The following is a 27855-nucleotide window of genomic DNA, read 5'->3' as shown; positions in this document are numbered from 1 at the left end:
TCAAAGTGACCAGCCGATACCACAACATGGCGGCGATCAGCTGGTTTATGACCAGAACTCGACCTCGGTAAGATAGCACTCGGAGCAGTCCTGTCCAGCGCCGCAGGCGAGCGGTGACTTTCGTCTCCAGTTCCTGCCAGTTTGCCGGCCAGGATTCCTCAGCGGGGCAAAGATGGACCCCCAGGTAGAGGAGGCTGGTCCTGCTCCAGGTGAAAGGCCTGAGCTCCTCGGGTAGGGGATCCATCTGCCACTGACCGACCAGGAGTCCAGAACATTTACCCCAGTTGATCCTGGCAGAAGAAGCGGCAGAGTAGACCTCCTGGCACTCGCGCATCCTCCGCAGGTCAGCCGGGTCACTAAACATAAGGAGCACGTCATCGGCGTAAGCCGAAAGGACCACCCCGATGCCCGGCAAAATGCACAGAGGGCATGTCCCCGAGGCGGCTCGTATTGCAGGGCACCAGCACCCAAATGCAAATAACTCTTTCAAGTACAAACCCGTTTCCATCTGTTTCAGATGAAGTTACATTGTTTCATAGTTTGCCATTGTGAGATTTGAACTCTTGATCTTAGGGTTACAAACCCAGTACCATAACCACTTGGCTATTTAGGCCAAGCATTGTGCTGCATTGTACCTCTCCTCAGATGCACTATAGGACAACAAACAGGCATCCTTATCACTAAGGAGCCAACCCTGAATGTGCTGAGGGCCCTCAAAGATCTGGGGCACCTGTGAGTGACTCAAGATGTAAGAGTCATGTGAGCTTCCAGGTTACCTCACACAAAACGTGTATAATCTGCTTTTGGTGATCACAGATCAGCTGCATGTTTAGAGAGTGGAATCCGTTTTTATTGATAAATCTTAATGGCTGCTGTCAGGCAACTCTGAAGACTGAATGTGCGCAGTCAATGGTGCCCTGCACTTGTAGGAAGCCAGAGGTCGCTGTGAATCCCACTGCTCTGGCAGCTTGGCTTGCTTCATCCATGATGAACTCCACATAATTGTGTGCCTTATTGAATAAGACATTGGTCACTTGCCTAATTTATTTATAAGTAGACAATTATGGTATACCGCAGAGGACCCAGTGTAGCCCTGGAATGATCCACTGTCAGAGAAGTTGAGCGCAGGAGTTACATTTAGCGCGACTGGCATTGGATAGCCTCCCAGTCCATGCAGAGTGAGATCCTCACAGAGAATGTGGCAAATATGATTCACCAAAATTCCTTGACAGGTGAACGTGTCTGAAGCATGGGCTCTTGCTCATCTCCATGCATGGGAGGCATCTTCTGTAGACCATTGGTTACGCCAAACATCTCCGCGGATGTGGTCCCTTCTTGTCAGCACCTGGGTCTTCCTGGGCCCCCGCTGGCTCTTGTTTCTCAGGGCAATGTTCCTACCAAGCTCTGCCTTATGGCAACATACACATCTTCTCCTCACTCACATCAAACCTAATAAGAAGGCAGTACTGACCACAGCCTACATTCTGCATTCCTCCTTTTGTCACCACGGACAAAAAGAATAGAGACATGGGGCAGAATCTTCTGGTCGGCGTGCAGGGGTGGGCCCCGCATGCCAACACGTAAAATGATGCACAATGACGTCAGGCATGTGTCCTGATGTCACCGCATGTCATTCCAATCTTCAGTTCAGCGGGCGTGCACACCGAACTGTCAAAGGCCTATTAAGGCCATTAATCAACTCATCGAATTAGTTGTCAGGGCTGCCCACAGGCGGGATGAGGTTTCATGAAGGGTGTTTAACTGCAATAAAATTTTTCATTAAAATTCATTGACATGTCCCAGCTCATGTGACACTGGCACAAGAGAGGACATGTCTGAATAATTTTTTAAATTCTTTTTTTCAAGTTTTCCAAATCAAATTAATCTCCCTGAGGCAGCTCCGTGCCTCAGGGAGATTTCTGCGCTTTTGTGCACATACATGAAAGAGCGCAATCCCTGAGTCTCCCTCCTTCCCGCAGCCGCACAGGTAGTGCTGAGCACTTCCAGGTATGCATGTTGCTGGGCTGGCTTTAACTGGCCCACCCACGTAAAATGGCAGCTCGCAGCCTGCCCCCACCCCTGCCAAGCAAGCCCAACAAGGAGAAAACTCTCCCCATGATTGCACCTTACCCTGGAATGCTCTCCCTCTATCGGCGAGCCAGGAAGCCAGTGTGAAGCCATAGGCCTGCCCTCATTCCTGATTTGGCACCTCAGGCCACCCCCTACAGCTGAAGCACATTCTACGGTTCAAAGGTGGCTGAGCATCTCCCTCCGACATGACAGTGCATTCACAAAGATGCTTTGATCAGGCTGAATATAGCCATGTGCTTTTACCCTCAATCAGGCTACTGTCAGTCTACCTCCTTTAGTCTAGACACTAGCCAGCGTTGCTTCAATTTCATGACTACAAGTGTTGTGGCCTGTAAGCCATGACATTCAAATGATTATGTGCAGACTTGTCTAGAGATTAAAACAAAAAAACTGCGGATGCTGGAAATCCAAAACAAAAACAGAATTACCTGGAAAAACTCAGCAGGTCTGGCAGCATCGGCGGAGAAGAAAAGAGTTGACGTTTCGAGTCCTCATGACCCTTCGACAGAACTTGAGTTCGAGTCCAAGAAAGAGTTGAAATATAAGCTGGTTTAAGGTGTGTGTGTGGGGGGTGGAGAGATAGAGAGACAGAGAGGTGGGGGGGTGGGGGGGTGTGGTTGTAAGGACAAACAAGCAGTGATAGAAGCAAATCATCAAAAGATGTCAACGACAATAGTACAATAGAACACATAGGTGTTAGAGTTAAAGTTGGTGATATTATCTAAACGAATGTGCTAATTAAGAATGGATGGTAGGGCACTCAAGGTATAGCTCTAGTGGGGTTTTTTTTATTATATAATGGAAATAGGTGGGAAAAGGAAAATCTTTATAATTTATTGGAAAAAAAAAGGGAAGGGGGAAACAGAAAGGGGGTGGGGATGGGGGAGGGAGCTCACGACCTAAAGTTGTTGAATTCAATATTCAGTTCAGAAGGCTGTAAAGTCCCTAGTCGGAAGATGAGGTGTTGTTCCTCCAGTTTGCGTTGGGCTTCACTGGAACAATGCAGCAAGCCAAGGACAGACATGTGGGCAAGAGAGCAGGGTGGAGTGTTAAAATGGCAAGCGACAGGGAGGTTTGGGTCATTCTTGCGGACAGACCGCAGGTGTTCTGCAAAGCGGTCGCCCAGTTTACGTTTGGTCTCTCCAATGTAGAGGAGACCACATTGGGAGCAACGAATGCAGTAGACTAAGTTGGGGGAAATGCAAGTGAAATGCTGCTTCACTTGAAAGGAGTGTTTGGGTCCTTGGACGGTGAGGAGAGAGGAAGTGAAGGGGCAGGTGTTGCATCTTTTGCGTGGGCATGGGGTGGTGCCATAGGAGGGGGTTGAGGAGTAGGGGGTGATGGAGGAGTGAACCAGGGTGTCCCGGAGGGAGCGATCCCTACGGAATGCCGATAAAGGGGGTGAAGGGAAGATGTGTTTGGTGGTGGCATCATGCTGGAGTTGGCGGAAATGGCGGAGGATGATCCTTTGAATGCGGAGGCTGGTGTGGTGATAAGTGAGGACAAGGGGGACCCTATCATGTTTCTGGGAGGGAGGAGAAGGCGTGAGGGCGGATGCGCGGGAGATGGGCCGGACATGGTTGAGGGCCCTGTCAACGACCGTGGGTGGAAAACCTCGGTTAAGGAAGAAGGAGGACATGTCAGAGGAACTGTTTTTGAAGGTAGCATCATCCCACCAGCCTCCGCATTCAAAGGATCATCCTCCGCCATTTCCGCCAACTCCAGCATGATGCCACCACCAAACACATCTTCCCTTCACCCCCCTTATCGGCATTCCGTAGGGATCGCTCCCTCCGGGACACCCTGGTTCACTCCTCCATCACCCCCTACTCCTCAACCCCCTCCTATGGCACCACCCCATGCCCACGCAAAAGATGCAACACCTGCCCCTTCACTTCCTCTCTCCTCACCGTCCAAGGACCCAAACACTCCTTTCAAGTGAAGCAGCATTTCACTTGCATTTCCCCCAACTTAGTCTACTGCATTCGTTGCTCCCAATGTGGTCTCCTCTACATTGGAGAGACCAAACGTAAACTGGGCGACCGCTTTGCAGAACACCTGCGGTCTGTCCGCAAGAATGACCCAAACCTCCCTGTCGCTTGCCATTTTAACACTCCACCCTGCTCTCTTGCCCACATGTCTGTCCTTGGCTTGCTGCATTGTTCCAGTGAAGCCCAACGCAAACTGGAGGAACAACACCTCATCTTCCGACTAGGGACTTTACAGCCTTCTGAACTGAATATTGAATTCAACAACTTTAGGTCGTGAGCTCCCTCCCCCATCCCCACCCCCTTTCTGTTTCCCCCTTCCCTTTTTTTTTCCAATAAATTATAAAGATTTTCCTTTTCCCACCTATTTCCATTATATAATAAAAAAAACCCCACTAGAGCTATACCTTGAGTGCCCTACCATCCATTCTTAATTAGCACATTCGTTTAGATAATATCACCAACTTTAACTCTAACACCTATGTGTTCTATTGTACTATTGTCGTTGACATCTTTTGATGATCTGCTTCTATCACTGCTTGTTTGTCCTTACAACCACACCCCACCCCCCCCACACCTCTCTGTCTCTCTATCTCTCCACCCCCCACACACACACCTTAAACCAGCTTATATTTCAACTCTTTCTTGGACTCGAACTCAAGTTCTGTCGAAGGGTCATGAGGACTTGAAACGTCAACTCTTTTCTTCTCCGCCGATGCTGCCAGACCTGCTGAGTTTTTCCAGGTAATTCTGTTTTTGTCTTGTCTAGAGATTGTTGCTTATGTACAACAGGCTTGGCCCCCTAATTGTTTGCATCTCATTCCTCTTTACATGCCTCCGTTATGGACATGTGGGCAATCAGACCAAATCAAATGTTTCCCCAAGCCTTAATGGATTCTTGCATGAATGCACTCCGTGAGTTAAGGTGCCAAACTGGTTCAAATAGGATTAGGTACGTGTTAACAGATCTCAGCTGAGCATGATCTGCAGGACTTGAGCTGAAAGTTATTAGGGTGCCCCTTCAATCTGCTCAAAATTGCTGTCTTTGACTCCTCCAAACTCCTCCCTCAGCAATTTTTATCAAGCACCATTTTTCAACTGCATCATTCGTAGCTATTGATCATTATGGTGGTGCTGCATTTTGAGTGGGTTTGAGCTTCCAACCACCGCCTCTTGCCCATCAAGTCCCTCCTATCCACCTCCATCCTCACCACATTGAAATTCCCCTTCTTCCAGTTACTCTCCTGCCTTCCTCTGTCAAACTGGAGCCAATCTTTGTTATTTTGATATTCCTGTCCTTCCCGCTAGACCATTTAATATAGATGTCCCCATGCCTTTTACTGACCTGACCCCTCCCCTTCTTAAGGCTGCATGCACCATGACTTTCAGGGACACCACCACACCCCCCCCCGACCATGAGACCACACAATACCCACCCATGACTTACCAGTTCCCATTTTACCAGATGCAGATGCTTCCCTTGACTGTGACTGTGCCATCTGCTGCCCAGTACAAATCCTCCAACACCCAGGACCAACTTCTGTTACAGACTGACCATGCCCTGCACAGCATGCTGTGCCCAACCATCACTGCCCAGAGATGCCTACTCCCCTCCCAGAACCGGGACCAAGACATGCATGTCATGCAGAGCCCTCTAGCATGGCCTGCTCAGCCCCAGGGCCGTATTCTGATTCTCCTAGACAATGTGGGCTCAGCCCAAGGACTGTCTTCTGATTCTCCCCCCATAGTGGCCTCAGCCCCAAGGCAGAGGGGGTGGGGTTGCTTTGTTAGTAAGAAATGAAATTAAATCGATAGCAAGAAATGACGTAGGGTCAGATGATGTAGAATCTGTGTGGGTAGAGTTGAGGAACCGCAAAGGTAAAAAAAACCATAATGGGAGTTATGTACAGGCCTCCGAACAGTAGTCAGGATGTGGTGCACAAGATACACCAGGAAATAGAAAAGGTGTGTAAGAAAGACAAGGTTACAGTGATTATGGGGGATTTCAATATGCAAGTAGACTGGGAAAATCAGATTGGTAGTGGATCCCAAGAAAAGGAATTTGTTGAATGTCTACAAGATGGCTTTTTGGAGCAGCTTGTGGTGGAGCCCACTAGGGAACAGGCAATTCTAGATTTAGTGATGTGTAATGAGGCAGATTTGATAACGGAGCTTAAGGTGGAGGAACCCTTAGGAGCAAGTGACCACAATATGATAGAATTACCCTGCAATTTGAGAGGAAAAAGCTGGAATCAGATGTAATGGTATTACAGTTGAATAAAGGCAACTACAGAGGCATGAAGGAGGGGCTGGCCAGAATTGACTGGGAGATGAGCCTAGCAGGAAAGACAGTGGAATAGCAATGGCAGGAGTTTCTGGGAGTAATTTGGGAGATACAGCAAAAATTCATCCCGAGGAAGAAGAAGCATACTAAGCAACCATGGCTGACAAGGGAAGTCAGGGACAGCATAAAAGCTAAAGAGAAAGCATACAATGTGGCGAAGAGCAGTAGGAAGCCAGGGGATTGGGAAGCCCACAAAGACCAACGGAGGACAACTAAAAAAGAAATAAGGAGGGAGTAGATTAAGTATGAGGGTAAACTAGCCAGTAATATAAAAGAAGATTGCAAGAGTTTTTTTAGATATATAAAGAGTAAGAGAGAGGCAAAAGTGGACATTGGGCCGCTGGAAAATGCGCTGGAGAAGTAGTAGTGGGGAACAAAGAAATGGCAGAAGAACTGAATAGGTACTTTGCATCAGTCTTCACGGTGGAAGACAAGAGTAACATCCCCAAAGTTCAAGAGAGTCGGGAGGCAGAGGTGAGTATGGTGGCCATTACCAAGGAGAAGGTGTTAGGAAAACTGAAAGGTCTGAAGGTGGATAAATCACCTGGGCCAGATGGATTACACCCCACAGTTCTGAAGAAGATAGCTGAAGAGATAGTGGAGGCATTAGTGGTGATCTTTCAGGAATCACTGGAGTCAGGGAGGGTCCCAAAGGCCTGGAAAATTGCCAATGTAACCCCCCTGTTTAAGAAGGGAGTGAGGCAAAAGACGGGAAATTACAGGCCGATTAGCCTGACCACGGTCATTGATAAGATTTTAGAGTCCATTATTAAGGAGGAGATTTCAGAATACTTAGAAGTGCATGGTAAAATTGGGCAAAGTCAGCATGGTTTCATCAAGGGGAGGTCATGCCTGACAAATCTGTTAGAATTCTTTGAGGAGGTAATGAGTAGATTAGACAAAGGAGACCCAATGGGTGTTATCTACTTGGACTTCCAGAAGGCCTTTGACAAGGTTCCGCACAGGAGGCTGCTCAGTAAGATAAGAGCCCATGGTGTTAGAGGCAAGGTACTAGCATGGATAGAAGATTGGCTGTCTGGAAGGAGGCAGAGAGTGGGGATAAGGGGATCCTTCTCAGGATGGCGGCCAGTGACTAGTGGAGTTCCGCAGGGGTCAGTGTTGGGACCACAACTTTTCACTTTATACATTAATGATCTAGATGAAGGAATTGAGGGCATCCTGGCTAAGTTTGCAGATGATACAAAAATAAGTGGAGGGACAGGTAGTATTGAGGAGGCAGGGAGGCTGCAGAAGGATTTGAACAGGTTAGGAGAATGGGCAAAGAAGTGGCAGATGGAATACAATGTGGGGAAGTGTGAGGTCATGCACTTTGGTAGGAAGAATAGAGGCATAGACTATTTTCTAAATGGGGAGAGAATTCAGAAATCTGGAGTGCAAAGGGACTTGGGTGTCCTAGTCCAGGATTCTCTTAAGGTTAACTTGCAGGTTGACTCGGTAGTTAGGAAGGCAAATGCAATGTTGGCATTTATTTCGAGAGGACTAGAATATAAAAGCAGGGATGTGCTGCTGAGGCTTTATAAGGCTCTGGTCAGACCACATTTAGAATATTGTGAGCAATTTTGGGCCCCGTATCTCAGGAAGGATGTGCTGGCCCTGGAGTGGGTCCAGAGGAGGTTCATGAGAATGATCCCAGGAATGAAAGGCTTAACACATGAGGAATGTTTGAGGACTCTGAGTCTATACTCGATGGAGTTTAGAAGGATGAGGGGGGACCTGATTGAAACTTACATAATACCGAAAGGTCTAGATAGAGTGGACGTGGGAAGATGTTTCCATTAGCAGGCGAGACTAGGACTCGAGGGCACAGCCTCAGAGTAAAGGGAAGACCTTTTAGAACAGAGATGAGGAGAAACTTCTTTAGCTAGAGAGTGGTGAGTCAATGGAATTCATTGCCACAGAAGGCTGTGGAGGCCAGGTCATTGAGTGTATGTAAGACCGAGATAGATAGGTTCTTGATTGGTAAGGGGATCAAAGGTTACGGGGAGAAGGCGGGAGAATGGGGTTGAGAAACTTATCAACCATAATTGAATGGCAGAGCAGACTCGATGGGCCGAATGGCCTAATTTCTGCTCCTATGTCTTATGGTCTTATGGACTACCTTACACTAATAACCTCTTTATCTTTGACAACCCACTCACCCCACCCTTGTTATGCATCCATGTTCCACTCTTCCCTCCCGTGTTCCACTCGCTTCCCCCAAACCATGCATCAGCTTTCCCCCTTTTCATGCCGTGATCCACTCACTACCCCCACCCCAGTCATGCCTGTCTTCCCCCTCGCTGCTGGTATTGCCTCCCATACACCAGCTTGGTGCAGCATCAGAGAAGAACTGAAATCTCACAGCTCAGCTGTTAAAGGTAGGCAAAACAAGCATCTACATACCTCAAAGTGGCTGGTGAAGCGCAGGTCGCCAGGTGCACACCACTTAAACATTGTCGTGAAACAGAGCATTCTAATTAAGCTCTGGCATGGGCGTTTAAATTTGAAGGGAGAACATGATTTTCAATGAGCATTCATGAGATGCAAAGGGTGCAAATGTGTTTCCGGACATGAAAGTTGGGGGAACAAAATTCCAAACTTTTTCCTGTCAACGGGAAACTGACATTTGCCATCACTCCAAATTCTTTGTCCCCATTCGCAATGAATCCCGCCCCTGGTAGGAGCAGAAAATTCCGCTGAGGAAATTTTGTTTGAAAGAGTGCAATGTCTCTGTGAACAGGAGGGTTTTGTGTTGTTGGATTGTGGGGAAAGTGACTGCTGAAGACAATTTTGGGCAAGTGATGATCTGGTCATCTGTTGAAAACTCCATTTCTTACAACAGTTTTCACTCACAGCAAAAGGAGTTGGCAGTATGAGAATTCCCTCGCGGACAGGTATAGGTTGTTGCAGTGACGCTTCAAGAGTTGGAGAAGCAGCGGTAATTCTTGAGACGACAAGAAAGGCAGGCATAACTTGCCTCACGTGCAACATGCAAATTATAATTGTCTCAGGACCTAAATTTACTGGTCCAAATTATTATACAACGGGCCTTACCTCAATTAACTCCTCACAGTGTGATTGGAGCTAGCTTGGTAACCAGCCATTCCCAGCGCTGGGAATTTTGCTGGGAGCATCAAATTGTGACTTAGCTGACAAAAGAAAGAAACAATAAAACTTGTGACAAAGAAATGGGAAAGATGTTGAAAGCCAGACAACCAGTTTTTCTTGCATTCTTTCCACAGAACGTGGGAAATGCTTGAAGAAGCTCCCAACGTATGAGATGATTCAAGCTTTGGACAGACTTAAACTTAATAGAGAATTAACAGTGAAGAAGGAAAAAAATAATTGCTGACATGAAATAAGGAACCAAGCCTTTTGGAGGCAATTTTAGTAATGGAGGATATGGAGCTAACAGTTGAGTTTAGAGGGAATTTTAATGGCCTGATTTTAACTTTGTGTAAGTGAATGAGTTTTTAGTGAGTTAAAATCAAGTCAAATGAGGTTAAAAATATCAATAGATGATAAAGGCCAAGGGTAAGTAGTTGGGTCTTGATTAGATTGTGAGAAGTGAAACTGTATCTAGCTGTAGCTCAGCAGTGGATCAACAAAGACCATCCGACAATTGTAAAAGTATTGATTTATTTTCTGCCACTAGATGTCAGTAAATAACGATGAAGTGTTGAGTAAAAGGCACAAAAATTATTGCTAGTGCATGTTTAGTATTATTCCTCAGGAAGTCTATAAATAATATATAATGTATATAAATATAAAGACTTAATACTGTAGAAAGCCTAGAGGAGTATAGAAAGTAGAGAGGTGAAGTAAAAATGGAAATTAGGAAAGCAAAGAGAGGATATGAAAAAATATTGGCAGGTAAAATCAAAGAAAACCCTAAGATGTTTTACCAGTACATTAAGAGCAAGAGAATAACTAAGGAAAAAGCAGGGCCTATCAGAGATGGACATGATAACTTGTGGGTCGATGCAGAAGATGTGGGCAGGGTTCTCAATAAGTATAGAGATAAAAACAAAAAACTGCAGATGTTGGAAATCCAAAACAAAAACAGAATTACCTGGAAAAACTCCAGCAGGTCTGGCAGCATCGGCGGAGAAGAAAAGAGTTGACGTTTCGAGTCCTCATGACCCTTCAACAGAACTGAGTGAATATTAGGAGAGGGGTGAAATATAAGCTGGTTTAAGGTGGGGGTGGGGGTTGGTAGGGGGAGAGAAGTTGGGTGGGGGGTGGTGTGGTTGTAGGGACAAGCAAGCAGTGATAGGAGCAGATAATCAAAAGATGTCACAGACAAAAAACAAAGAGGTGTTGAAGGTGGTGATATTATCTAAATGAATGTGCTAATTAAGAACGGATGGCAGGGCACTCAAGGTACAGCTCTAGTGGGGGTGGGGTGGAAAGACCAGCAGGGCATACAAGATTTAAAAATAATGGAAATAGGTGGGAAAAGAAAAATCTATATAAATTATTGGAAAAAATAAAAGGAAGGGGGAAGAAACGGAAAGGGTGTGGGGATTACTTCGGTGCTGCTTCATGATTACTTCGATGCTGCTTCATGCTCTCGTCGGGACTTGGAAAAATTTATTAATTTTCCTTCCAATCTGCACCCCTCCATCATTTTCACATGGTCCATTTCTGATACTTCCCTTCCCTTCCTTGACATCTCTGTCTCAATTTCTGGTGATAGACTGTCCACCAATATCCACTACAAGCCTACCTACTCCTACAGCTACCTCAATTACAGCTCCTCACACCCCGCTTCCTGTAAGGACTCCATCCCATTCTCTCAGTTCCTTCGCCTCCATCGCATCTGTTCTGATGATGCTACCTTCAAAAACAGTTCCTCTGACATGTCCTCCTTCTTCCTTAACCGAGGTTTTCCACCCACGGTCGTTGACAGGGCCCTCAACCGTGTCCGGCCCATCTCCCACGCATCCTCCCTCACGCCTTCTCCTCCCTCCCAGAAACATGATAGGGTCCCCCTTGTCCTCACTTATCACCACACCAGCCTCCGCATTCAAAAGATCATCCTCTGCCATTTCCGCCAACTCCAGCATGATGCCACCACCAAACACATCTTCCCTTCACCCCCCCCCGGCGGAATTCCGAAGGGATCGTTCCCTCCGGGATATCTTGATCCACTCCTCCATCACCCCCTACTCCTCAACCCCTATCTATGGCACCTCCCCATGCCCATGCAAAAGATGCAACACCTGCCCCTTCACTTCCTCTCTCCTCACCGTCCAAGGGCCCAAACACTCCTTTCAAGTGAAGCAGCATTTCACTTGCATTTCCCAACTTAGTCTACTGTATTCGTTGCCCCCAATGCGGTCTCCTCTACATTGAAGAGACCAAACGTAAACTGGGCGACCGCTTTGCAGAACACCTGCGGTCTGTCCACAAGAAAGACCCAAACCTCCCTGTCGCTTGCCATTTTAACACTCCACCCTGCTCTCTTGCCCACATGTCTGTCCTTGGCTTGCTGCATTGTTCCAGTGAAGCCCAACGCAAACTGGAGGAACAGCACCTTATCTTCCGACTAGGCACTTTACAGCCTTCCGGACTGAATATTGAAATCAACAACTTTAGATCTTGAACTCCCTCCTCCATCCCCACCCCCTTTCTGTTTCTTCCCCCTTCCTTTTGTTTCTTCCAATAATTTATATTGATTTTTCTCTTCCCACCTATTTCCATTATTTTTAAATCTTGTATGCCCTGCTAGTCTTTCCACCCCACCCCCACTAGGGGGTGCCATTCATTCTTAATTAGCACATTTGTTTAGATAATATCACCACCTTCAACACCTCTTTGTTCCTTTGTCTGTGACATCTTTTGATTATCTGCTCCTATCACTGTTTGCTTGTCCCTACAACCACACACACCCCCCACTTCTCTCCCCCCAACCTCCCCCGGCCCCCACCTTAAACCAGCTTATATTTCACCCCTCTCCTAATATTCACTCAGTTCTGTTGAAGGGTCATGAGGACTTGAAACGTCAACTCTTTTCTTCTCCACCAATGCTGCCAGACCTGCTGAGTTTTCCCAGGTAATTCTGTTTTTGTTCTCAATAAGTACTTTGTCTCTGTCTTCACTAGAGACATGTGATGCAGACATTCGAGTTAAAGAAGAGGAGTGTGAAATATTAGATACAGTAAGCATAGTGAGAGAGGAAGTACTGGAGCAACTGACATTCTTGAAGGTGGGTAAATCACCAGGGCCAGATGGATTTTATCCCAGGTTGGTGAAGGAAATCAGGGAGGAAAGAGCAGATGCTCTGAGGATCATTTTCCAATCCTCACTAGATACAGGTGAGGTACCAGAGGCTTGAATGTCTGCAAATGTTGTACCATTATTTAAAAAGGGTGTGAAGGATAGGCCAGAAAATTATAGGCCAGTCAAAACTGATTTCGGTGGTGGGTAAATTATTGGAAATAATTCTGAGAGACAGGATAAACTGTCACTTAGAAAGGCACGAATTGATCAGGAATAGTCAGCATGGCTTTGTTAGGGAAAGATTGTGTCTTACTAACTTAATAGAATTTTTTGAGGAAGTAACAAGAAGGATTGATAAGGGTAACAGTGGATGTTGTCTACATGGATTTTATTAAGGCATTAGACATGATCCCATATGGCAGACCGGTCAAGAAAATGAGATCTCATGGGATACAGGGGAAGGTGGAAGGTTGGATCCAAAATTGGCTCAGTGACAGGAAACAAAGGGAAATAGTTGATGGATATTTTTGTGAATGGAAAATGGTTTCCAGTGGCGTTCCATAGGGCTTAGTGTTGGAGCCCTTGCTGTTTGTATATATTAATGATTTAAACTTAAATGTGGGAGGCATGTGGGAGGGAAATTTGCAGATGGCACAAAATTTGACTGTATAGTTGATAGTGAAGAGGATAGTTGTCGACTCCAGTATGGTATCAATCGTTTGGTTGAGTGGACAGAAAAGTGGTGAATGGAATTCAATCTGGAAAAGTGTGAGGTAATGTATTTGGGGAGGACAAACAAAGTAAGGGAATACTCAATAAACGGGAAGTTATTGAGAGGGGTTGAGGAAGTGAGAGACTTTGGAGTGCATGTCCACAGGCCCCCGAAGGTGGTCAAGGAACAATATGGAATGCTTTCCTTTATTGGGCGAGGTATTGAATACAAAAACAGGGATGTAATGATGGAACTGTATAAAATGCTGGTTAGACCACAGTTGGAATTTTGTGTACCCTTCTGGTCACCACATTACAGGAGAGACATAATTGCTCTGGAGAGTGTACAGAGGAGATTTACAAGAATGTTGCCAGGGCTTGAAAATTGCAGCTATGAGGAGCGATTGGATAGGGTGGGGCTGTTTTCCTTAGAACAAAGGAGGCTGGGCGTTACCTAATTGAGGCGTGCATAATTACAAGGGGCCTAGGTAATGTAGACAGGAAAGGCTTGTTTCCCTAGGTGAGGGGTCAATTACCAGAGGGCATATATTTAAGGTGATTGGTAGAAGGATTAGAGGAGACATGAGGAAAAACTTTTTCATCCAGAGTGTTGTGGCTGTCTGGGGTTCACTGCCTAAGTTGGTCTTTGAGGCTGAAACACTCGACTCTTTTAAAAGGTACCTGGATCTGCGTTGGAAGCGCTGTAACCTGCAAAGCCACGGATCAGGTGCTGGAAAATGGGATTAAAATGATCAGCTAGTTTCTTTTTTCTCTTTTTGGCCGGCGCAGACACAATGGGCTGAATGGCCTCTTTCTGAACCATAACTTTTTGTACTAGCAACAGGAATATTGAATGCATTGAGTTCTATTGTTTTAATATCTTCATGAAATAATAGGAAAATTAATTTGTTTTAAATTCATCAAGGTTAAAGTGTACATGCAGCAGCATATGATACGTAGTTTGTAATAGTGTTATGTACAAGAGATTTTTCATGAATATAACAAGGAACCTTATTCCAGGTCAGTCAACAAAAACTACTTGAATTGCGAGTGGGGCAGGAAAGTGAGGGAGGTGAGGCTTTTATTTTCTATGTACAGCCATAAGTTAGGCTTACGTTGGGTTAGTTCAACTGGATCAAGTGTTCCAAAATCCAAACCTACCTTAGTGGTCAGCACAGGGGTCGGGAACACTATGCCCCAACAGTCTTCCGACTTCTGTGCATGCGCGGGCCAGGAGCAGGCTGCACATGTGCAGATCTGCATCTTAACATTCTTCCAGCCCAGGATGGAAACAGTGCACCTCCGCATAAAGGAAAAGAAAGAAGGGCAAGAAAAACCCAGGTCAGGTGACCGCTTGTGAAGCGCCATAGCCAGCAAGCGTCTGAGATAGGGCACAAGGGAGGAGGACAGGGAGAGGTCCCAGAAGGAAGTCCCAAGTAAGGGACAAAGACAGGGAACAGAAAAGGTCCCAATTAAAAGAAAGAAAGGAGCAGTGAAACAGACTCCAAGTTAGAGAAAGGGCTACAGGGTGTAGACTTTAAGTAAAGAGGGCTCAGGAGAAACTCTGGTAATTGAAGAGGGCTGTTGGGACAAAGATAGCTCTTTGGAGCAGTAGTGTTCTACTCAGCCGAAAATCTGAAGTTGTGCCTGTAATTTGGGGCAGAATCTTTGGTTCGGTGAGCAGGGGCGAGGCCTGCTCACCGACGCGTAAAATGACACGAGGTGACGTCGGGCGTGTGTCCCAACATCACCCCGTGTCATTTACATTCTCAGGTCGAGAGGCACGCAGCTGTCTCAGCTGCACACCCGCCGACCTATCAACGGCCTATTAAGGCCATTAAAAAACTAATTGAAACCATTAATGGACTTGCCTGTCCAACATTAAGGTTGATGGGCAGGATGGGAGCCCTGGCAGGCTTCTGAAAAAGCATAAAACCTCATCCACAAACAAGTGATTAAAAAAATCTCAGAATATTTCAAAATAAAAGGTATGGAAATGTCCCATTTCATGTGACAGTATCACATGAGGGGACATGGCAGCAAAATTTTTCTCTCTTTATTTGAAGTTTCACATCCGAGCCGATGTCCCTGAGGCAGCACTTTGCCTCGGGGAGATCTGTGCACTCTTTCGCGCTCATGCAATGGGGGGTAAAATGTTGCCCTTGGTGTTTGGTGTATACTCGGGGATCCAGGGGAATGGAATCTCAGGAAATGAGATTGAAACCTTGGAGGTGGGCCATTGTTGATGTGACTCGAGTTTGGTAATTGAAGAGGACTTAAGAGAAGCCCTGAAGATCCAAGAAGGCAGCCAAAGAGTGACTCCATGCTGTGGGGCATTGGGGGCAATGGTACACCTATGGAGCAGTGGTGTCCTGCTTGGTGTGGCCAATGAGCTAAAATTGCACATATGAGTTGGTGCTTAAGTGTGTACTCAGGAATTCATTGAAACCCTTTGAGGTGGGCCATAATTTAAGCCATCCGAGTTGGAGCGGCCTTTGGAGAGAATTCCAAGGTGAGATATTCAAAGGTAAGGATTAAAAACTCTCATGTAAGAGATGGAGTTTCAATGAGATTGCTTGACTCATAGTGTTACTAACGTCAGGGTGGGTTTTGAGAAATCCACGGACCCTGCCTTGGTGGCCTATGCCATTTATTGTGTAGTGTGGTGTGTTCAACCACAATTGGCTTGTTAATTCACATTTACCTCATACTTACCCTGAATGTTGGAGTTTAAGATAGATATTATAAATGGTTTTATCTTTATGACCATGTACAGTAAAGTTTATTTTTGTTTGGTCAAAACCCATGGAATCTTGTGTCTTTCTTCACTGAGCAGGTGTCTTAAATCTCAAACTTTGTCTACTTTAAACAAAATGTTGTTGGTCCCTAACCAGATCTTACCAACAATTGGGGGGTCTGGCCAAGGATCATAACACCAGGCACATTGTACTTGTGCTTATTTCAGATCAAAAACAAGAATTATTTTTGGTAACTAATTATTCTAGGCATTTTGCATGAGAATTTAATAAAAGACCATAGATAGATGTCATCTACACAAAGGTTTCTCATCCATACTTGTAAGATAGAACTAATTTTAAAATACTTGTGGCACCAGGTTAGCCAAATCGAGCATTTAAAAGAGGCTAGTTCTTTTAATTGTTTATCTTTTAGAGTAAAATACAATCTATTATTTTCCTTAATGCAACATAAACTATTTTCCTTTGTTTTGTAGTTGTATTTCTCCTCTATTCTCAATTAGGTCTCCCTGCCTTATCCACTATTCAGGGATGAGAGGGTGGTCTCCTGATCTGCTCTGAGGCCTTCAGCAATGGCACTCTGAAACTGGCTGTTAATTAGATAAGTAGTACTGGGACTCTGGAATGATATACCCTCTCATAGAGACACCTCCCCACAGTGAACAGAGTACAGTACAGAGACTCAATGATATGAGACTATTTCCTCCTCAAAATCTAACATTAGTACTTGTGTTTGTGTCATATCACAATATCTCAAAGTGTTTCAACTATAAATTAATTGTGAACTATGAAGTTGTTATGTAAGCACATGTGGAAGCAATTCTTTGATACAGTAACTACACTGTAAGAAGGGGTATACAGAAATAAATAATGGAGGCTTGTGAGAAAGTTATGGTGATAATCATGGGTGATTTTAATCTACATATAGATTGGACATATCAGATTGGCAAAGGTAGCCACTGGAAGATGAGTTCACATAGTATAGTTCATAGAGGACAGTGTCTTAGAGCAGCATGTTCTACAGCCATTCAGAGAGCAGGTTATACTAGACCTGGTAATGTGCAATGGGACAGGATTAATTAATGACCTCACAGTAAAGTAGCCCCTAGATAGCAGTGATCATAACATGATTGAGTTTCACATTCAATTGAGGGAAAGGAGAATGGATCTAAGACTAGTGATTTAGACCAGATTTTCACCACAATGGAGAGCCTTTCCATCATGTCAAAAATCCAGGAAATGGCCAGAAATTCTAACTCTATGAGGAAAGGTTGGACAGGTTAGGCTTGTATCCAGTGGAGTTTAGAAGAGTAAAAGGCAATTTGATCGAATCCTTTAAGATTCTGAGGGGTCTTGACAGGGTGGATGTGGAGAGGATATTTCTTCTTGTGGGAGAATCTAGAACTATTGGTCATGTTTAAAAATAAGGGGTCGCTCATTTAAGACAGAGATGAGGAGAATTTCTTTCTCTCAGAGGATTGTGAGTCTTTGGAAATCTCTTCCTCAAAAGGTGGTAGAAGCAGAATCTTTGAATATTTTTAAGGCACAGCAAGATAGATTCTTGATTAACAAGGGGGTGAAAGGTTTTTGGGGGTAGGTGGGATTCCACAAGGATCAGGTTTGAGCTTTTGTCCTGTAACTGATTTGGAAATTTCCAAAAACTGCAGCCTACTTATAAATCATGTCGCCTGTGGCAGCCATTTTTGGTGCAGCAAAGTCCACTTTTTAAATTAGCAAAGAGGTAAGGTTTGATTTAACAGCTTATGATCTCTTTTATGCCTTAGGAACATGACATAAGGCATGCTTTGAGGGAAGTATGACACCATTTAGGTGGTGGCAAGGCACCCTTTGGGATTGTTAAAATTAAACGTGATTGTGCATCAACTCATTGCATCTGTAAAGCTATCAAGGAACTGTCAAGCTGTCAAAGAAATGTCAAACAACTGTCAAGGAGCTATCAAACTGTCAAGGAACTGTTAACGCTGTCAAGGAATTGTCAAAGGATACTAGATGAGTTGGCATAGAGTGTGCATGGGCAAAGGGTCATGGATGGTGGGCATGGGTTGGCGTGAGTTGGCACTAATTTTGCATAGGGACTATAAAGGGCCAACGGAGGCAGATATAGGGGCATGGTTGGCATAAGGTATATGAGGTGACATAGGTTGACATGGATGGGGCATGAGAACATGTGTGGGGGGGTGAGAGCTGGAGGGTTGTTTATTTGCTTTAAATTCAACATAGTGCTAAAACATAGAGAGCAGGCCTTCTGCCTAACTTGCCACTGCAGCCAACAGCCTTCATACTCTTTCCAGGGGCCAATTTCCAATCTAGTCCACCTCCCCGAAACAAAAGTCCGAACTACAGATGGCCATTTTTAAAGATCAGGTTCATAGAGCCAGGAACTCTTCCATCGCTGCCCACCTGATCTAGGAGTGAAAATCTGGGCCTTAAACTTAAATAAAGGCAGTTATAAGGGTATGGGGACAGAGCTGGCTAAAGTGAACTAGGAAATTAGGTTAAGGGGTAGGTCAGTAGAAATGCAGTGGAAGACATTTAAGAAGATATTTCATAACACTTAACGAAAAAACATTTCAGTGAGAAAGAAAGACTCTAGAAAAACAATGCATCATTCGTGGTTAAGAAGTCAGAGATCAAATTGAAAGAAAAACCATATAATCCCTTGAAGATTAAAAGCAGGTCAGATGTTTGGACAGAATATAAAAACCAGCAAAGAATGACTAAAATAATAATGAGGGAGTAATAGAGAAAGCTAACTAGAAATGTAAAAACAGACAGTAAGAGTTTCTACAGGTATTTAAAAAGGAAAGGAGTAACTCAAGTGAGCATTGGCCCTCTAGAGAGTTAGTCTAGGGAATTTTTTTTTAAATTATTCTTTTGTGGGATGTGGGCATCACTGACCAGGCCAGCATTTGTCCATCTCTAATTGCCCTTGAATTGAGTGGCCTGATCGGCCATTTCAGAGTGGGGTTAAGAGTCAACCCCATTGCTATGGTTCTGGAGTAACACATAGGCCAGGCCAGATCAGGCGAGCAGATTTCTTAAAGGACATTAGTGAATTATAGGGTTTTTACGACAACGATAGTTGCCATGGTCACCATTATTAAGACTAGATTTCAATTCCAGATGTATGAATTGAATTTAAATTTCACCAGCTGCTCTGGTGGGATTAATAATAGGAAATAAGGAAATAGCAGATACATTGAACAGGTATGTTGTGTCTGCCTTTAATGTAAGACACAGCTAACATCCCAGAAATAATTGTAAATCAACCGATGAAAAAGAGGAGGAACTTAAAACAATTACAATCACCAGGGGAAGGGTGTTGAGAAAATTATTGGAACTAAAGGCTGACAAGTTCCCAGATTCTGATGGACTTCATCCTGGGGTTTTAAAAGAGTGGGCTGCTGAAATAATAGATGCATTGGTTTTAATTTTCCAAAATTTTCTAGATTTTGGAAAGTTCCTATCAGATTGGAAAATAATGAATGTAACTCTTCTATTCAAGAGAGGAAGACAGAAACCAGGAAACACAGAACCTTCCTCCATCACACTCATCTTAATGTTCCGAGCATTTTGAATGCAGCCTGCTGGGGTTCTCTTTCAGTTGTCCATCTGAGCTGACCTGATCACACTCCCATGCAGCACCCATGCCTGCCCAGCACGAGGATCCTCTCACTTTTGATTTCAAAAACATAGTCATAATAAGGTTTCTTCTCAGCCCCCCTGTCCTTTCTGCTCCCCCAATCACCCATTTCCTTTCCGCCATCACTGTTGGCCCCCTACCATCACTTTCCACCTCCCTACCGTTACCTACCAACCAGAACACTTTTCTTTCCAGGATGTCCAGGTGAACATGCACCTTCCCTACCTTCATGAGAATCCCATCCCTATCCACATTGGCCTTCCCGACATCCACCTTCCCACCGCAAGGTCCCTGTCTGCCTCCAAGTCCCCACCAACCATCCTTGCCCTCCCTTCTATCGCTACCATCACACCCTCACCCTCCCACCCCATCGGCTCATTCTGCCCCCTCTCACCACTCCCTCTTACCACACCCACCCTCAGTTCACTCCCCAGGAAGCAGTCATTGACTCCACAGACCACTCCCTTGCATGTTCACCTGGACATCCACACCCCTACGTCCTCCTCTACTTTTACTCCCTCATCCACCCTTATTTCCCTCCCCCCCCACCCAGAATCCTTCCCCCCTCCGAACTCCTTCCTCCCCTAAACTCCTTCCCCCCTCCAAACTCCTTCCTCCCGCCGAAGTCCTGCCACCCACTGAAATCTTTCCTCCCTCCAAACTCCTTCCCCCCCTGAACTCCAAGCAGGCAAGATAATGAGATATAAATTAGGTTCCTGAGATATGGCGGTGGGAAAGGTGGCCTGCCATTGATGGGTGGAGCGGACGATCGCAATTGGTTTCACAACGGCGTGAAACCAATTTTTGGCCTATTTGCCACATTGCCTGCTCACATCTGCCATGATGCCAACAGGGCCGGAAAATTCCAGCCCACATCTGGAGTACTGCGTACAGTTTTGGTCTTCTTATTTAAGAAAGGCTATAATTGCAGAGAAGGTTCACTCAACTGATTCCTGGGATGAAGGAGTTGTCTTATGAGGAAAGGTTGTGCGGGCTAGCCTGCATCCACTGGAGTGTAGAAGAATGAGAGCTGATCTTATTGCAATATATAAGATCCTGAGATGACTTGACAGGGTAGATGCTGAAAGGATATTTTCCTTTGTGGAAGAGTTTAGAACTAGGGAACACAGTTTAAGAATAATGGGCCTCCCATTAAAAACAGAGATGAAGAGAATTTTTTTCTTCTAGAGGATTGTTAGCCTGTGGAATTCTCTTCCCATGGAGGAGTGGAGGCAGGATCATTGAATATTTTTTTAAGACTGAATTAGATAGATTCTTGACTGACAAGGGAGTATAAAGGTATAGAGGGTAGACAAGAAAGTAGAGGCCATAATCATACCATGATTTTCTCATCTGGTGAAGCAGGCTTGAGAGGCTGAATGGCCTACTCCCAGTCCTAATTCATATTGTTGGTGTATATGATTGTGTGATAGCAATGTTCCACAAACAGCATTTAGATGAATGGACAGATAATTGTTTCTAATTGGTATGAACTGAATAAGGGATGTTGGCCATGCCCAATGAGAATTCCCCACTCAAATTAATGCAACACAGACAGTTACGATCAAAGAAACATTGGGCAGAGTCTTCCGCTCTGGAGTCCAAGTCTAGTAGAGGTCAGAAAATAATTCAGTGTGATTCCTATTGAGCGGTTGGATGGCTGAACATACACGATCTTCCACTGTACAGCTTATCAATTATGCATCGCCAGGAGTTCAGTGAATCTTATGGCAGGGTGGCAGAAAGTCGCCATGAGGTTGAAGGTCCTGGCGCCATAATTAAATAGCGCCCGGACAGCCATTAACTCAATGCAGGCCAGAAGATCCACATTACTCCTCCAGAGTCCATGTGGCCACAGTTTGTACTGGAGAAGCTACCAGAATTGAGCAACCACATCCCAGGACAAACAAAGGGCCTCCAGCATCGCCTTTTGCTCATCTCTAGCTTACAACACCGCCTGCAATACACCACCTGCGATACACCCATGGTTGGGTCAATGCTTGTCGTTGCAGTGTACCCTGTTTGCCAGCATCCTGGACTTCTTGAGGCCCCACTGTCTCTTGCTGCTCAGGTCCTTGCTCCTCCTGGCCCTGTACCAATTTGTGATGGATCCTCCTTCTCCTCATCTGGATGAGAGGAGCTATTACCACGGCAGGATTGCCTGCAGCCTGCACCATAGACAGCTCAGTGGATGTGTGAATGAATTGAAGTGATACATTAAGTGAGCATGTCCTTTACAGGTTTCCATCCATCTCAAAGGCAGTAGGCAAGTGCTAAGCCCTTCACCTAGCCTCTGTCTAAACATAGTGTCTGCACCCCACCCCTTCCAGGTAAAGGACATCCTGGAGGACCAGAGATGGATGTTCTACCCGTTCATACATGGCTACGTATGGAAACATTGCTCTTTGACCAGGGTGATGAGAGCCATGTGCAAGAAGCTTCACACGGACACTTTTCCACTTATCTCCACTACCCTCGAGACTCTATAGAGAGACCATTGCCTTGGCAGCATAGAAGGCTAACCACATGATCCCTTGTCAGTCATGACCATTCACAAGGGAGGATGGAGGTTTGGAGTGACGAGTTGGCTGCTGTCCACCAGCCGTGCCCTTTGGAGGCATCCAACTCCAGCCCTCCCTTCATCCTTGCCTCTGACTACAGCCGATAGCAAATGGCACAGAATGAACAGCAGCTCCACCACTTGCTGGGACCATAATGTAATGAAGCCCATGAGTCAGGGAACATGCTGCAATGTGAACTTCACCATAGAGAGGAGAACACAAGTGAGCATCTTGAACATCCAGTTGCTTCATAATTATCCCTTTAGTCGGCCACTTGTGCTGACCTTGAACTCCATCCAACTGAAAAGACCCTTCATCCACTTCAAGGGATCTCACTGACTGACTGACTGCATGGTCAAGGTCAGTTTGGAAAAATGATGCACATTACCAATCAAACTCGCTCCACCACCTTCTACTCTCCCCCATCACCCACCAACTTCCCCCCCATCACCATAGACTCACCCATTATCACCCATCCTCTCCCATCTCACACCCTTGAACCTCCCCCTGTTACTCTGGGCCCTATTGCAATCCACTTCCACATGCCTTTCCTCCCCTCAGAGCCGACACACATTACCCTACCGCATCCAACTCCCGCCTCTGACTGTGACTGTTCCCACCTACCACCAATACCCTGAATCGTCCCACCACTGACACCACCGACCCTGCTCTCTTAGATACTCTCCCCATCTTTGTCAGGAAGCTCGGCCTGCCTTGAAGTCTGGAGAACAGAATTCCAACAGGTTATCCCGCTGTCAGGAACCAATATTTTGCCTCCTGCCAAATTAATTGCCCCTGCCTGCCATAATTCCTGCTGCTGACAGGAGAGGAAAATTCTGCCTGTAGAAGTCTACAGCACAGAAGATCCACTGGTCTGGATTTTATGGTCAGCTTGTGAAGGAACGGTGCTCACCGTTCACCTTGTTGATCGTCATCCATAAAATTTTCATAGTCTTTTGAATAGAGATTTGCTCCCATGCAGCGTCTGATCTAGCATGGTGCATTCTACAGAGCATCTGTGTGAGCAGACATGAAACAATAAGGCTATTCCATCAATCCACTGAAGAATCTTCACTGAGACAGACAAAGGATGAATTTTTAATGACCTGACCCACTGGGGCTGGAGATGGTCTGAATGGCACAGGGATGACATCAACAAACAGCTTCCTGCCCTGGGCAATTGGCAAAATCACATGGTTAGTTAAATCCACAGTGCACGTTGGGGGATGGGTGGAAAAATCTCAGAAAGGAAGGTTGGGCTGATTGGGGAGGTAGGATTGGGGGGTCAATTAGGGAGAGAAGGGGAAGTCGAACACGGGATAGGAGAGCGGGGTCAATCTGGTTCTGCCGTTCCCAGAGTTCTGGGTAGTGGGAAGAGGCTGGAGGCCTTGGTGTGGCATTGGGGAGCTGGTGGATTGGCCTGAGAGAGAAGTTGAGGGCCTGTTCAGGAGGAATTGGAGGCCTGGGGGATATGGTAAGATTAGGGGCCAGGATGGGGAGGATTGGAGGCATAATGGAAGGGAGGCCAGAGTACTGGAAGTGGAACAGAAGGCCTGGAGTGGTGGCAGGGATCAGAGGCTTTAAAGGAAAGGTCAAGGGGTGCATGATTGAGGGGGTTACGTGCTGACCTACTACTGATGCTACTATCAAGTTCTGAGGGGTGCTGCCCAAAGTCCATATCTATTCCTGCCACTGGAGTTGATACAATAAGGAGGGGGGTTGTTGAAAATCCTGGAAATACATATCAGGGAGCCCATCTTTTGCTGACTGACTTTCTTGGATATTGATTGACATGCTGTATCTCTCCAGTGTTTTTGCTTTTTTCAGATTTCCAGAGTTACAGCTTTTGTTTCATTTTAGTTGTGGGGAGATTGTGTAACAAACAGACTGCTGTTAATCTGCCTTAACTCAACTAACATTTTTAAATCATAAAACACAATAACAATGAAACCTGGAGAAGCATCAGAAAGTGCATAGTTTTCTTTACAACACTTAGGAATTATGGGGCAATGCAATTATATGCATCGACTGTCCAGACCAAACGTTGCATTCTGCCTCTTTTAAAGACTGCCATTTCACAAAACATAATGGAAATCAGTGGTGGTATCTGGCATCACATGTACAAAATAAAGAATTGTCCTTTCATAAAATATATTGCTTCTCTACACCACATAGAAAAGTGGTGAGGAACAGTGAAAGAGTCCAAGTCCGGGATTTTCTGACCCTGTCGCGGGCGAGGTGGCGCCCAACAGGAAGTCCAATGACTTGCGGCAGGACCGGACAATCTCGGTGGCTGGCAGTTTTTAGAAAATCCCGCCCCAAGTCTCATTTGGTGGATATAATTAGATTAACAGCAAATCTTCATACCTCTGCATCGATCATTCAGGAATGGATCTTCCAACTCTGATGGTGGCTTTCTGATTTCAGTACTACCTGAAAAAGAAACAAATGGACAACTTTCACTAGAGGGCATCCCACACATCAAAGAAACTCAGATTGTAGGCAGGATTTCAGTTACATTTCTCTATCTTGTAACCTTGGTGGCATGAAATATTGAGGAATTAAAAATCAATATGCTTGCAGCAATAAAAATTAACAGTTTCCAGAAGCCATAGATAATCTAATAAACAACATAATTTAGAGATAAACAGGTTTATTAAATATATTTACTATAGTACCCATTTTTGGATTGAAATGATAACATTCTAGAAATTAATGAAACCTAATCAGGTAATTGGGTGACTTGGCCAACTAATACAATTAAAATCAAAGAAATATATGAACAGGGCATTTCTTTTTTTAATAAATTACAAGACTATTAATAACCCAAAACAGTAAAAAAAAACTGCTCAGATTGCGAAATAATTGATTGCAATGGTACAACAAAAGACTCTCGAGAGGATTTTCTTCATTTGAAGGATGTGGGCATTTGTTATGTCTCTTTTCCCAAAACATGTACTTAGTCGTTTGGTAGTATAGAACTTGAGCGCTGCTGAAAAATGAGACATGTCTAAGCTTTTTGTCTTGCACTCATCAGGACACTCACAAGGATATCAATGTAAGGGGAAAACAATTTATACTGTTTGTGAATAGAGTGCTGATTGTTTGGCAAGTGACGTTGCCATGGAGAATGCACCACTGATAGCGACTGACAGTTAACTGCTAAGCATTGTTGGAAATTTAAACCAAGCAGCTTGATCCTGATTGGTCAAGGCATTGCCCTGAGGAATAAGTCAGTGAATGGCTGTCACTTATTTTGCTTAGCTGAAACAGGTGCAATGTATGTACATGTTTTTCTGTCCGCAAAGAACAGAATGTCTATTAATATATGTAGTTTCCAGTACATGCAAATGCACCACACTGCAAGTCCAACTGACAGTCTTAAATTGGTTGTCCGCATAATTCTTAGAACATTGAGGATTATTTAGCAAATGTTGCCCAATTACGGAAACACATCTAATGTTGGACACTGTGTTTTGAGTTTGCAAGCACGGGCTGGTTGGGTTGGGCCTGCTTGGAAGTTGACTGTCAGTCACCATCAGTGGTGCATTCTCCATGGCAACACCACTTGCCAACCAATCAGCACTTTCTTCACATACAGTATACATTGTTGTTTTCCCCTTATGTTGGTATTCTTGCAAGTGTCCTGATGAGTATAAAACAAAAAGTTTAGCCATGTCTCTTTTTTCAGTGAAACATACACTTCATTCATACAATTTGTAAAAGTACATTTCCAAACATTTCAAATTGAATATTACAGAATGTGCAAAATAATTCAATGTTTCTTCATACAGAACTCTGAGGTGCCTCAATATAATTTCAATATTCTTGATATTTACAATATACATTCCATGTCAGGCAAACAGCCCCAGGAGTTTTACCCAGTTTCCAGCCCCCTCGTGTACTATGGCTGAAATATACAGCTTAGTGGCTTGCTAGGCCATTTCAGAGGGCATTTAAGATTCAACAATATTGCTGTGGCTCTGGAGTCACATTTAGGTAATGCAAGGCAAGGGCAGCAGATTTTCCTTCCCTAGAGAGCATTAGTGAGTTAGATTACTACAATCTGGTAGCTTCATAATCACCATTATTGAGGTTAACCTTTTGTTAAATTCACAATGTATTTAATTATTCCAGATTTATTTAACTAAATTTAAGTCCCCCAGCAGCTACTGTGGAATTTGAACTCAATGGCCTAAATTTTTTGGTTGGCAGGCACGCGCGATCGGTGGGCCCGGGAGCAGCTAGGAAATGGACACCCGAACACAATCGGCCCCCGACCGCAATTTCACACTGGCTGGACAATTAATTGGCCAGCCAGCATGAAGCACACGCTGAGAAGCTCAGCCGGGGTTGGGGCAGGAAGAGGGCAGGTGATGACTTCATCACAGGTGCAGGTGAGAACTACAAAAGAAATCCCTGAATGCAGACAGCTGCCTCAGAGTGCTGCAGACCTGCAAATAATGAAATTAAGCTCTATAAGACTGCAAAAAATGTCCATGCATCACAATCAAGCACCTGAAAGCATACCTCATAAAAATGCTGCCCCCAGGTGTTTCTTTTTATTTCATTTCCGAACAGAGATTTCATCCTGCCCTTGGATGAGGTTTGATGAAAAATGTAAAGGCCACCTGGCCGATTTGCCCATCCGCCAACTATAAGGTTGGACGGGCCATGAAAAATCGCAGTCAATTGCGCCGGTAATGGCTTAATTGCCCACTTAATTGTCGGCGGGCATGCTTCTGACTTTTGTGCGCGCCTGAGCCACAAAATTTCGTGCAAGTGTACAATGACACTTGCCCGACGTCATCTCACGTGGTTTCATGCCCGATCAGGTTGGATGCACGCCCGTCTGCATGACATACAATTCTGCCCAATATCTCCAGATTATTAGTTCAGGCCTCTGAATTACAAGTGGAGTAATATAACCACTCTGCATCTCTAAGGGTGCAACTTTAAACAGCAACACATACACAATATGCCAAAACCTACAATAATTCTTCACTCAAAAACAATTTGTGAGGTTACAAAATTGGATTTGAGTTTTAACCCTGACCTTGTTTACCAGCTATCCACACATTCACTTTTTAAGCGATTATAAAAAAGAAACAGACTTGTTAGATTTTGCACTGAGAGTAACACTGAGGCCAATAATGATCACCGTCATTATGGAGTACATCAGGAAGCAATTTCCAGAGTATGCACATGCACAGTGAAACACAGAAATCAGGAAGTTGCTGTCTGAGTTACCCTGCTCCTCCACAGGCTGTACCTTATCAATTGGCTCAGCATTGAAATCCATGCAAGGACGTGAAGTTTCTGTACTTACCCACTAGTAACTGATGAATACACTAGAAAAAGTTAGCCTTTTTAAAAACTTGTCGCATGTGGGAGTTATTGGAAAGACCAATATTTATTGTCCATCCCTAATTGCCTTTGGGGAGATGGTGATGAGCCGCCTTCTTGAACCATTGTAGTAGGTATACCCACAGTGCTTTAAGATAGGGTTCCAGGA

At 44.9% G+C, this 27855-nt stretch overlaps 1 protein-coding gene across 2 annotated transcripts in view; it reads right to left on the bottom strand.

Moving 5' to 3' along the window:
* The window catches only part of fbln1 (fibulin 1), a 289537-nt gene that overhangs the window by 206594 nt on the left and 55088 nt on the right, over nt 1–27855 (bottom strand). For both annotated transcript variants that reach the window (XM_041215928.1, XM_041215927.1), the window contains exon 5: nt 24708–24773. In XM_041215928.1, coding sequence (XP_041071862.1) covers nt 24708–24773 — 66 coding nt within the window. The remainder of the gene's footprint in view (nt 1–24707; nt 24774–27855) is intronic.

This window comes from Carcharodon carcharias, chromosome 21 (genome assembly GCF_017639515.1).
Source record: "Carcharodon carcharias isolate sCarCar2 chromosome 21, sCarCar2.pri, whole genome shotgun sequence".
NCBI lineage: Eukaryota > Metazoa > Chordata > Chondrichthyes > Lamniformes > Lamnidae > Carcharodon > Carcharodon carcharias.
The sequence above is the reverse complement of the archived record's forward strand: the minus strand, read 5'-3'. Positions and strand labels throughout refer to the sequence as shown.